This window comes from Polyodon spathula, chromosome 50, assembly GCF_017654505.1.
Source record: "Polyodon spathula isolate WHYD16114869_AA chromosome 50, ASM1765450v1, whole genome shotgun sequence".
Classification (NCBI taxonomy): Eukaryota; Metazoa; Chordata; class Actinopteri; order Acipenseriformes; family Polyodontidae; genus Polyodon; species Polyodon spathula.
This window is the reverse complement of record NC_054583.1, coordinates 729,509-742,706: the sequence shown is the minus strand read 5'-3', so window position 1 is coordinate 742,706 and position 13,198 is coordinate 729,509. Positions and strand designations below refer to the sequence as shown.

The following is a 13,198-nucleotide window of genomic DNA, read 5'->3' as shown; positions in this document are numbered from 1 at the left end:
TTGCTCTGGTACTGGGGAATTTAATATGGTCCTTAGCACGTTGCAGCAACGCGGTTATGATCCGGTCGAGGTGGCGGAACATGGCTGACTGGGTGATCCCCACTGTATCACCTGCTACCTTCTGGAAGGTCCAGGTAGCCAGGACACACATACAGACAGACATTACCAATTGCTCAGACAAGGCATGACTGCGCAGGTTTGTTTCGGCGAGGTCATCATGCAGCATGTGGCATAGATGAGTCAAGACGATACCTGGGCAAGACTTGCTCATTGCTGAGCTCCTCATATGTGTGCCGAGGCCGGTGCATCTTTATACAGCATATCTTGCTGTTGCTGGGTGTGGCTTGCATCATTCACATCCACACATCGACGGACACGCTGCATGCTACCCACGTTTCCCATTGTTGCCTGTTTGTAGTCAGGGCTAGAATGGTAGTGTGTGCAGAGTTAACGCAGTCCTTTTACAATCCTTATTCTGCGCGTCACAAACCTGTTTTTTGTGCTTGATGCATACCTTCAAATATACCAGGATCATGCATATTGTCGGTCACTCCCCCCATATTGCGCGATACATATATTTTATTTCTGCACAGCGCAGAATGGATTGTGACGTGGAAAAGGACGTTTCGAATATGGCAACTTGGCACAATTTCAGCATAACGGCCATCTGCGACGCGCATACCCCTCCGAGCGGTGCGCAAACCTTTCGAATATCGGGCCCATACACTTTAGAAAATGTGTCTTTGCAGGGTTTTTCTATGTCTTCTTGTAGATAACATGGACGACAAAATAAGTTATCATGATAATGTTTCCATAAGAACTTGAACCTGAGGTAGTGAAAACAGCTTATTTTTTTTAACTGAAAGTAATTTGTGAAGTAGTATGTAGATTAATTGTATCGTTTCTTATGGTACTGAATTACAGTTGAGCCTTGTAGAGTGAATTAGTAAGTCACACAGTTACTAACTGAGGTGTGTGCTGATCCAGACCACAAGACAATGTCTGGTTGAAGGTTAGTGGTGGCAATCTCAGGTGGAAAAATAAGCCATTGACCAACATCTGCCAGCATTTTCCAGTTGTCCTGAGTGAGGCTTGGTTTTCACCTTTTCTTGGTGGTTGCTCTCCTGGACGGAGGAATATTGTCTTTTGTGTGTAATGCTTTGATGGAACTGGTGGCAACCTATTGGTCAGGTTACGCTTGTCTTCCAATGCTAAGGCCAAACATCACAGCACCTGGTCATGGCACCAAGTAAACTGTCCTTGGCTAGGACCCATCTTACATCCTGTGCCTTAATGTTGCAGGTGACGAACACAAAAGACATGAGGGATCCTCACCCACCCAGAGGTTTAGGTTCTGTGGTAATGGGAGAACATCATATGCTGATCTGATGAGGAAACTGATCCTACTCTGTTCCATTGTCCATAGGTCATGCCAGTTGATCTTGCGTTGTTCCACACTCTCCCATCTCATCCATTCTCCCTGCTTGGCCTGGGAAACGGCCTTTACACACCTGATCCTCTCCTCCTGCTTTTGCACCTCATTGACTACCAGCTTCCTCTGTTGAGATGGGGTTGCCTGATGCCATGTAGGAGGAGCTGAACTGAGACCAAAACCTCCTTTTCCATGCTGAACTTGCCCCATAACATCTCACATTCGAAGGGCAGTCTTTGCATCTTCCACAGCTTTCTTTGCCATCCATTTTCTTCCAGTTTTCAACACAGGTGTTGCATCCCTGTGGCAAGCTGACTTTAGTGGTGACATCAGAACAGAAATGAATACACAGCACATGTTGGCACTTCCAGCACGAAATAGCAATTGTTATATAATATAAATCTTTTCCTCTCTCTCTCACCCGTTCTCCACACACCGAACACACAACCCCAAGTGAGTGAAAACGTGCCTCTTATGCAGCTGAACCGAGACTCGATTGCTAATCATTCAATTTGAATCTTGGTACACCTGCATATGAATTAATGGTGCTGCCTGTAATTCAACACTAACTACCCATTTTAAAATGCACGTGGCGTGATTGTGCAATCCTCGTGCCCAAATACACATAAACACTTTAAACACTCAAGCTCAATACACCAACATTAACACACTACACGTAACATACAACACAGAAACACACACAGGGGCGGGGCAACATTGCCACACTCCCTTACGCATTTGTTGAGTAAATCTACTAATGTCATATCCAGTCAGACTTTGGCGCACTTAAACAACTCAGTTAGAGCGGAGACTGGTAGCTGCAGTATTCCTTTACCATAAAGTCCCACTCTGCTGAGGAAGCGAGGAACTCCCAACCATTTCCTGACGTATGAACTGATTAAAGCTTCCAGCTTCTCGACTGTTGTCAAGGAAACCTCGTACACAGTCAGTGGCCACAGCAGTCTTGGCAGTAGACCAAACTGAAAGCACCTTTCAGTTTGCCTGGTAAAGCGCTGCTGTCTATGCTCTTCAACCCTTCCACTGCTTGTTGTCTAACTTCTCCCACACGAACTGTGTCCTTTAGATCCCCGTTGTATATACAGTAACAGGAATGGCTTTGTGTTGACATCAGGCCAGACAGTCAAGGTACTGCAAGGCAAAAGGCACTGCAGGGCCGTTTTGTTTTTTTAAAAAAAAACAATAATAAATAAAATATTCAAATAAAAACACTTACTCATAGAGCAAAACAAATCTCGAACCCAAAACAAAACCCATACAGGCCAGGCTGGGCAATCGCCTTCACTGATCCTATCTTTCAGTAGTTTTGCTTTTACTTTTAAACTCCTTTCTCTCCTTGCTCGCTCTCGTTCCTCCTGTGAACACCCACACCGAACTGAGAGCACTGCAGGTTTATACACCGTTTAACTAGCTAGTAATTATTCCATTACCCCTCGGCCACAATCTGTTTATGAATTACGTGTGACTGCCGGCTAGTTTAACAACGCACTAGCCACAGCCACACAGTACCACAAGGTTCTTAAATACTCCTGTCAGAGGACGGGCTGCCAACCTCGCCTCTGCCAGAACACATGAAACAATAACAAAACATAGAGCTTTGCCGTCATATTTATAAATACATATATAACTAATAATAATAATAATAATAAATAAATACAAAACAGGGGCGGAGGGGTACTCCGTTCTAAAATAAATAAACAAATGTACAGGACTCCTCACCCCATTACATACATACATACATACATACTATATATATATATATATAATGTCACAAGGTGTGCTTGAGTGGCGTGTGTGGTGACGTCACAGACCAGGGAGTAATGTTCAGGAAACAGAGGTAGGGGCTGAAACTGCGTGGCAGTGCAGTTTATTTAACAACGATAAATTCACACAAACAAAATACTTTTAAACACAGAAAACAAACGGCACGTGAGCCAAAGTAAAACTGAACAAAACAAGCAATCTTTAAACTAGAACGAGTACCTAAAGGCCTCGCAGCTGGTAGCAAACATCCTCCTTACACTCCTCCTCTTAGCTTTCTCACCCCAGACAACGGCTCTCTCCTAACTTTTACAGTCTGTGGCTGGAGCCCAATTAATCAATAATTAACAATTACTCAATTAAGGATCCAGCCACGTTCTTACATGTATTTTGGCAGGGAGGAATTTAACACACAAATGCAAATTCATATTAATAATAAAAGGAACAAATACATATATACATAAAAACGGTAACAGAGCATAACAGCACAAAAATAACAAGTAAATGAATAAGATAATAACATTTGTATTATTTTCTCTCCCATTTCTCATTTTATATATATATATATATATATATATATATATATATATATATATATATATATATATATATATATATATATATATATCAGCCCCATTATTATACACGACTTTATAATCAACACAAAACATCTTGCATTAAAATATTAAATCCATTTACACAATTGTGCTGTATTTATTATTTACAGAAACACAAAAAATAATCTCCATAATAATTCAGAAAAAGTTACAGAGAGAAGTTGTAAAACTTCCATTGCACTCTTGACAGGAAACCTCTATCCCACAACATCTCTGGTTCAACCATGAAGCGGTTGAGTGCTTTAGGGAAATCTGATAGTCCGTATTCATATTGTTAGAATATTTGGAATGTATGGTACTTTCAATGGAGAGATACTGAGCACAGAGTTTAAGTGGGGTATCTTGAAATGCAGGGTCTGTCATAATAAATTGCAGATTGACTACAGGGAGAGCAAATATGACCATTTATGGGCATTTGTGAAGGGGGTTTACAGCTCTGCTCTGCTTGGTTACATGGGGGGATCTCCAAGATAACAGAATGTTTGTGAGGCTTGGAAACTTGCCACATACACAGGTATAGTGAGGGGGGGGTTCAGAAATGACATCATTAAAAGGGTGTGTTTTGGAATCTACAAAATGCATTGTCCGGGACTCAGTTCTATCAGTCTCACTGCATCCCAGAGTGAGAGACTCTGTTCAACACAATTGTCTATTCTAGGCTATACCAAAAAACATATATGGTTGACAAAAATAATATTGTTTATCAGTTTCATTATTTCTTACAGTGCCACAAACTCGCTTCACTGGTTCAGTGGACCCATGAAGCGTGCCACAAACTTGCTTCACTGGTTCAATGGACCCATGAAGCGTGCCACAAACTTGCTTCACTGGTTCAGTGGACCCATGAAGCGTGCCACAAACTTGCTTCACTGGTTCAGTGGACCCGTGACCATTAGATCCAGCAAATGCATCGTGAAAACACACAAGCAGATGACCTGATGACCAGTTCCTAGCGCCAAAACACACCTTTAATTACAGACAGTGTCCCTGTGTCTATGCTTGCAGGCAAAATAACCCTATTAAACACAAATACAATGCATCTATCACTACATGCAAGACAAACCTTTCTCAATTGGACAATGGCAATGGCAATCCTGCTTTAGGAATATTAAAATTGTCTAATTATGACTTCCTTCTTTCTCCTGTTTTCAGCTTTCTTTTCCTGCACGAACCTGGCTGGATGCTTCAATCTATACGGATGCACAATGCAAATGCAGCAGTCTAAGTTTTACATCAATAGCTCATTGGGCACATACATAAAGTTATTTAAATTTTAAATAGTGAGCAAATGGGTTTGTTGATTGTTTTGAGTAGTATTGTTCCTTGGGATAACAAAATACTGAGCTCAAGTCATGGGATTTCATAAAAACCCCAGGTGCTCAGTGTTTGGTATTTCAGTTGAATTAAAACTGCCAAAATAAGTTGATTAGGAATCTGTATAAATAGCCATTGGAAAAAATACATGACTTTTAATTAATGCAAGAACAGTGAAAGATATGACCGTACCCCACTTGAGTAATGAAGATCGCCTGGTTGCTATCGGCAAGGCGGCCTGTCTGTGAGAATGAGATGTTCTGCTTCAACAATCAGCAGACTAGTCCAGAGAAACCGGCTCTGTGAGGGACCAGCCACAGAACATCTGAGGTGGTGGCAGAGAGAGCGATGGAGTGTTTTATTCACTGAGGAATGCTGTTTTACCCTTGACAGACCTGACAGAAGTGTGGAGACGTCATGGTGACGTGGTGCTGACTGTTGCGTGGTGGGGCGGTGGAAGCGTGAAGGTTCCCAGACGCCTTTGTTGCAGATTGAGGGCAACCTTACTTCTCAGCGATACACTGACAATGTTCATGAGGCAACAGGTTTTTCTGTTCCTGCAAGCCAATCCAGAACAAGATGATGCAAGACCACACAGTGTAGGATTACAATTGCACGACTTCAAGAAAAGATTTTCAAGTTTCATTGCGTGCGTACCTAAATTCAACGGCACTGTTGAGCGCTGACTCAACAAACAGGTCACTATTGTCACACTTTCAGGTAATTAGGAACGCTTCATTGAATTCCTAAACTAAACAGTAACATTTTAAATGAGTGATTCTACATATCGGCTTGCAGCTTCAGAATCTAAAAAGAATATTACAAAATCTTAAATACAAGTTTGTATTAAATATGCTGCATTACTTCTTAAAATTATATATATATATATATATATATATATATATATATATATATATATATATATATATATATATATATAAGTAAACATTACGTCGTATAATATATATATTATATATACACTTCATTATAACGACACAACTTTTTGCTTAGGTTGCTGTGTTGAAAAACGAATCCATCAGATTAGTCCAGCTAATGCACTCGATATAAAATATATATTTTATCTATAATTAAGTTCTGTTAATTAATGCACTTAATTTAGTGATATAATCAACCAACTGATTTGACTAACAAAATCGACGCTGCGAGTATGCGACCGAGTAATATTTAAAAAAACAAAACTCCACAAAAGGAAGATCATAATGTTATTCCACAGATCTCATCTTTTAAATGTATTGCAGTGCTTGTGCAATACAAAAATACAAAGATCATAATGTTATTCCACAGATCTCATCTTTTAAATGTATTGCAGTGCTTGTGCAATACAAAAATACAAAGATCATAATGTTATTCCACAGATCTCATCTTTTAAATGTATTGCAGTGCTTGTGCAATACAAAAATACAAATCAGAAAAAAAAACAAAAAAAACAAGTTTATTAAGCATATGGTACGCTGCTAGCAGATAATAGCACCCTTAAAAACTATAACGCACACAAGGAATCGTGCCTTCCTGTCGAACAATGTTAGCAAAAGATTGCAAAATGCATCCGTGCACATCCCCCGTTACTCGCCTCAGAGCTGCAAGAGCAGAAGAGCCAGCCCAGTTTTAATGGAATGTGCTCTAAAACTACACCTCCCAGAAGACACCGCGGGTTCTGGGACGAGCGCTGTTCCGGAGGCGGGCGATGTTTATCGGAATTAAACTGCCTTTCCTCTCAGCAGTCAGGTTAAACCCGGTTTTATACGCGGATACAGTGTTTTAAAAAGCCCCGCATTTTTCCTATTTGAAATTAAAATACATATGTTTAAAAGTAGTTAAATTAAACTTTTGAACGTCGTTCCCAACCGTCACCGCTCATGAATCTATGACGCTCCCGCCGTTCTCCAATCAGATTCGAGACCTGACTGAGACGGACACGCAGTCTAGCCAATGGATGAACACCCGCTCTGGACCCAGCGTGCAGACTTTGTCTAACCAATAGCCGGGTACCAAGGAGTGGCTGTATTGATTGACTGGTGTTGAGCCAATAGCGAGAGGCGAAGCTCGAGGCGCGTGTGAGAAACCCCGCCCCCGCACCCCCTCAAATCGTCATGGCGGAAAAGGTGAGTGTTGTCTGAGTGAGAGATAGCTGAGTGAAGAGATAGCTGAGTGAAGAGATAGCTGAGTGAAGAGATAGCTGAGTGAAGAGATAGCTGAGTGAGAGATAGCTGAGTGAGAGATAGCTGAGTGAAGAGATAGCTGAGTGAGAGATAGCTGAGTGAGAGATAGCTGAGTGAGAGATAGCTGAGTGAGAGATAGCTGAGTGAAGAGATAGCTGAGTGAAGAGATAGCTGAGTGAAGAGATAGCTGAGTGAGAGATAGCTGAGTGAGAGATAGCTGAGTGAGAGATAGCTGAGTGAGAGATAGCTGAGTGAGAGATAGCTGAGTGAGAGATAGCTGAGTGAGAGATAGCTGAGTGAGAGATAGCTGAGTGAGAGATAGCTGAGTGAGAGATAGCTGAGTGAGAGATAGCTGAGTGAGAGATAGCTGAGTGAGAGATAGCTGAGTGAGAGATAGCTGAGTGAAGAGATAGCTGAGTGAAGAGATAGCTGAGTGAAGAGATAGCTGAGTGAGAGATAGCTGAGTGAAGAGATATTAATCAAAAGAGGAGAGAGAGAGAGAGAGAGAGAGAGAGAGAGAGAGAGAGAGAGAGAGAGAGAGCAGACAGCTCGCAGGGTTAATGTGCAAGCATTCCTGAAACCTAGTCACTGACAAACAAACAGCGCTGGTACTGTAATATCAAAACACTTCCGAAAACGAAACTAAATAAACTTTGTTTGCTGGTAGCAAAATCAGATACATTCATATATATATATATCGCTATATATATATATATATATTATAGATATATATACTATATATAGAGATATCATAGAAATCGTTAAAGCTAGTGTTAATATTAATTGCACGTTTGACTTCGTTGTCGTACACCGACGGGCTATAAAGATGGACCGACAAAATCTCCCTTTAGTCTTTTGCAATTTCGATCAATAATTTATTAAAATGATTATGACTTTAAATATATATATATATATATATATATATATGTCGCAAGCGATGTACCTACATGTGTGTCCCAAACACTAGTAAAACATAAATAAATAAAGTTCTGCAAAGCCTATTTTTGCAGGACTCCTATAGAAGATATATATATATATATAGAGAGAGAGACAGACAGACAGACAGACAGAGACAGACAGACACACACACACACACAGACACACACACACACACACACACACACACACACACACACACACAGAGTTTTGCATCACCTATAATTTTAGGGTTGAGACACAATAAAACAAACAAACAAAAAATGCCATCATTTGGATATTGTATTTAACATGATGATTCAACCAGAGAAACTGGAACATAGTATCGCTAAAGTAAATCGCAAGCCATAATGGGTTAGAGTGTTTCGTGTTAGATTTGGAAATGTCACATTTTCCTTTTTGGTCAGTTGTTTGTTAAGTATATGGGAAAACTACAAAGCTGTGTGCAGTTTAATAATATGTTAGCGTAACATTATTCAGCAGGCTTCACTTGCCTTTACAAAGTAAAATGAGTTCATTCTATTGCGTGGCCACTGCTGTATTTATATGTGTGTGTGTCAGTGTTCGGAGAGCAGTGACAGTGATGTGGAGATCACAGAGGCCCGGGCTCCTGTTCCCAAGCGCCGCAGAATCGTCGACCCAAGCTCCGTGTCCACAGTACCAGTGTACTCTGACCAGGTCAGTGTGTGCGAGTGACAGAATGTGTCTGTTTCTGTGCGTCACTGTGTGTGTGTGTGTGACTGTGTGAGTGTCTGTCTCTATCTGTATGTGTGTCTGTCTCTATGTGTGTGAGTCTCTCTCTCTGTGTCTCTGACTGTGTTTATTCTGTGCAGGTGAGTAGGAGTCTTCTTCTCTACCCTGCAGCAATCAGATACAACTCAGGTACCAGATTTGAAATACGCTTTGTGATAGTAATGCAGTCAGCACTCACATATCCTACCCTATCAATAAAATTGTGACTCCAGTGACGATTAAGCCCGTGTGACTCGTATCTGATTATTTCATTTTGGCCCATTCCAACCCATTTCAGTTTTTCAGGGAACGCAAAAATATTTTAATTTGGAACAATGTGATTAGGAAAATGTCACTTGCCAAAAGAAATGACACAGTACTGTTGTAAAATTCCCTGTTAACGACCCAGCAGCAAAATGAAATCCAAATCATGCTTCCCATGCACAGAACTGTATAAAATGTAAAAGGCAACGCGATTTCACAAAATATAAAAAAAAAAAAAATACAAATCTGTATTTAAAGTTGCAGAGCATAGTGCTCGATAAGGCCCTGATTTCATAGTTCACTAGCAAATGAAAATGCATGAAAACAGCCAAAGATGACAGATTTAAAAAAATACATCACAGTATCTAAAACTGTTTAATGATTAACTGTTAGTTGTCTCGTTCGCTTTGTTTTGGCTGCATTTTTGTCAGGTGAAACTGGAGGAAATGCTGTGTAACTAAAATAAAACGCGGGCTGTGGGCCGATATTCAAATAAATTGTAACACTGAAGAGATGGGCTTTGAGTCAGAAAACTGGTGACGGGTAACAGCATTAATATGTTACATATATATATATAATGGGGATTGGTTTTATTCTTAATACAAGGGCAGTAAAACGCGACTGACGTGTGTGTGGGTAACGGATATCTGAGTGCTGACTGTAATAATAATAATAATAATAATAATAATAATTTATTTTTAAAAATCATTTTTATTATCCATCATTTTATTGTTTTCTCATAGATGTTGAGCGGGAGGGGCATTTCTCCTGGGCCCAATCACAGAAGGACTTCCCGGCCACACCCTTAAAGAAGAAGAGCCAGACAACCACTTTGGAGATCTCAGACTCAGAGGAGGAGCCTAACAAAGAGCCGTGAGTCTGACCACATCCACTCTCTCTCATCTCCACTCCAACACCGGAGCTTGTTACCGAGACACACTGTAGCTAATCAAGCTGGTAGTAAAACCTGGGATGTGTGAAACTGCTGTGCAGCAGGAGTATTTCACTCCCTGCTCTTTCTGTATTATATTGTCTGTGTTATGTCACCGCCCCTCTGTGTGGCCCCGCTCTCTGTTTCAGGCCCTGGACTAGCTCGCCCTCCCCTCCCTCCACACCACACTGCCCCCAGAGACGGAAGGGGCGTGCCTTCAGAAAAATCAGGTGAGTTCTCCCCCACGATTCTCCACGGACCGCGCGCTTTGAGACGGTGTTTTCACACTCGGTACATGGCTGTGTTCTATGATTCTCAGGGAGGTGGACAGAAAACTGAATGAGGTGGGGGCCATGCTCTCTCCTGTCTCCCAGAATACCCGGCTGCGGGAAACTGCGGTCGGCAGGGATGACGACGACGATCTCATCCTGTTGACCACTCCCCCTTGGGAAACGCTGCAGTCTGATTCGCCAAGAGAGCTGGTGCTGAAAATACGCTGCAGAGCTGATCTGTACAGGATACCAGTGAAAACAGTGAGAGAGGAGGGAGGGGAGGAGGGGTTAGGTAATGAGGAGGAAGGGTTTAGAATTGTGGGAGAGGCTTTTAATGGGTGGCAGGGATTTAGAATGAGCAGGAGAGGGGTTAGAATGGGTGGGAGAGGTTAGAATTCAGATAGGGGTGTGTTCTAGTTGCTAACCCCTTCCTCTCCCTCTCAGACAGACCCTCTGAGCAGGGCAGTGGAACAGCTGTCAATCAAACTCAAGGTCCCGCCCTCCAGGATACTGCTGCTGCGGAAGGAGGCGGAGCTTCCTGTGGTCGCCACAGCAACAGAGCTGGGACTGGGCATCGCTGACATCATTGGTGAGAAAAAAAAAAAAACTTGGTTTAAAAGACAATGCATGGCAAAAGGACACTCAGCCAAGCCCCACCCTTGTTTGCTGTATTTGTCACATACCTCTTTATAGACGTGCATACTGATAAATCCTCTCCTGATCACTCGTTTTATCACCAAACTCCTCAATAGTGTGATCCAAGTCATTATTTTATTACAATAACATCTGAAAAAGCTTTGCAGATGTCTGTGATATTCTTTGAGCGCTGGGTGCGGAAGCAGCTCTCTCCTTTGTTTGTGTCCGTGTTATCTCTGTGGTGCAGGGGCTGTCTGTATTGCCCAGATACGCCCCCTTTTTTGTTTATGCCGTCTACGGAAAATCCCATTATACAACTTTGCCAAAAACAGCTTTGGAAAAATGCCAGCCAATTGGCGGACGGGGGGGGGGGGGGGGGGCATATGAACCCCAGGGGGCTCGCTTTCTTTAGCTGAGACTTTTGGACATCTAACGAGACCCCCTCGAGTTCGTTGCCGCAGGGGTGGTTGAGCTGCAGGGTAAAACAGGAGGTATCCCTGTTTCAGTGAGAATGTCTCGGCCCATCTCAGTGACGTCAGCGACACTTACGCTAAAAGCTGAACAGCATTTATTTTACAAAAACGATAAAATCTTAAAAACTACAAAAGATACAATTATGAATGCTTGTTCACCACTGCTACACCGCGTTAGAAAATTGACTTTCCTGCAGAGTTTCTAATACAAATATAGCTAAAAATAAAACAATAATATTTCTAACACATATCCTCTTGCAGACTGTGTTGTGATCTCTGAGGGGGACAGACAGGGGGACAGCGCACAGGGACAGGGGGACAAGGACACCATCACGCTGAGACTGCAGGGAAGGGACAAGGATTCTGTTCAACTCATCTCAGCCAAGAGGGTGGGTATTGTCTCTGTCTGTCCAACTGTCTGTGTGTCTGTCCAGCTCTGTGTGTGTGTATTAACCCCCCCCCCCCCCCGTCTCTGTCTCTCTCAGGATGCCCCCCTGCGCTCAGTCCTCCTGCAGTATCGCACACGCGCCGGTTTGGATCCCCAGCACAGCGTGCGCTTCCTGTTTGACGGAGAGAAGGTTCTGGAAGAGGCTTCGCCTACCAGCCTCGACATGGAGGATGGTGATGTCATCGAGGTGTGGCTGTGAACCCCTGCGCCCCAAAACCACAAACTGAGCGAGTCAAACAGCAGACGAGCATTTGGGCTCTAGCGCTTTTAACAGTGTAGTGTGTGTGTGTTCACAGACGCAGATACACACACACATACACAGGCACAAACGCATACACGCACGCACACACACATACAGACACAGACACACATTACACTGATGATGGCATTAGAGCCCAGATGCTTGCCTGCTTAACAAATACAGTATTGGACAGGGCTTTTCCACAGTGGTTTTGCTTGTTGAAATGACTATTTTTTTTTAATAATATAGCACTTTTGTCCTTGTACAGAATGATTGATAATAATAGTAATAAAGTTATTTAAAAAATATGTGTGAGCTTTTATATATATATATATATATATATATATATATATATATATATATATATATATATATATATATATAATAGATATAGGTTATCCAGCGGTAGTACAATCGCATTGCAGACAGACAACGGCACTACAATCAATCAATCACTTAATCAGTCATTCAATCTTTATCTTTATATAGCGCCTTTAACGAGGGCCAGCATGAAGCACTTCACATGAAGAAAAAACAGAAATAACAATAAATGAAATAATAACAAGAATACCCATAAAATAAATAAAACAGTCAAATAAAGCAAATAGAAATAGTAAACTATGCCATATAGAGACCAGAGAATATCATTTTAGATAACAATGCGCCAGACTATAAAAATGTGTTTTAATCGAGATTTAAAACCATCGGCTCAGGGAGCTTCCCTGACAGCACTGGGCAGTGAATTTCAGTGCAATAGAGCAGAGGCATCTATCACTTGAGTTGTGTACAGAAAATAACCTGGCATCCTCAGATCAGAGTGACGGATTGGGGACGTGAGGTGGGTAAAGATTTTTAAGTTCAGGTGGAGCAAGGCCATTAGAGGTTTATAGGTTAATAACAACACCTTAAAATCAGACAGGAAGCCAGTGTAGAGATGTTAGCA

General features: G+C 41.8%; 1 protein-coding gene across 2 annotated transcripts; it reads left to right on the top strand.

Annotated features, from left to right (window-relative positions):
* The first annotated feature begins 7,223 nt into the window (after window positions 1-7,223).
* On the top strand, window positions 7,224-12,563 carry LOC121306759 (nuclear factor of activated T cells 2 interacting protein). 2 transcript variants are annotated; one of them, XM_041238669.1, is made up of 9 exons: window positions 7,224-7,265; window positions 8,820-8,936; window positions 9,092-9,140; window positions 9,998-10,127; window positions 10,335-10,415; window positions 10,505-10,718; window positions 10,902-11,046; window positions 11,828-11,955; window positions 12,052-12,563. In XM_041238669.1, exons 1-9 carry the CDS (start codon window positions 7,254-7,256, stop codon window positions 12,211-12,213), a joined length of 1,038 nt encoding a protein of 345 aa, XP_041094603.1. In that variant the 5' UTR covers window positions 7,224-7,253; the 3' UTR covers window positions 12,214-12,563. The 2 variants fall into 2 exon arrangements, with proteins under 2 accessions (XP_041094603.1, XP_041094602.1); XM_041238668.1 differs by lacking the exon at window positions 7,224-7,265 and having other exon boundaries at window positions 8,751-8,936.
* The last annotated feature ends 635 nt before the right edge of the window (window positions 12,564-13,198 follow it).

What these genes read in the sequence shown, in the direction of transcription:
- LOC121306759 (XM_041238668.1), top strand. Translation starts at nt 8,805, where the DNA reads ATGTGTGTGTGTCAGTGTTCGGAGAGCAGTGACAGTGATGTGGAGATC. An exon ending in CGTGCCTTCAGAAAAATCAG is followed by an intron (nt 10,416 to 10,504) that starts GTGAGTTCTCCC and finishes TATGATTCTCAG; the next exon opens with GGAGGTGGACAGAAAACTGA. An exon ending in ACAGGATACCAGTGAAAACA is followed by an intron (nt 10,719 to 10,901) that starts GTGAGAGAGGAG and finishes TCTCCCTCTCAG; the next exon opens with ACAGACCCTCTGAGCAGGGC.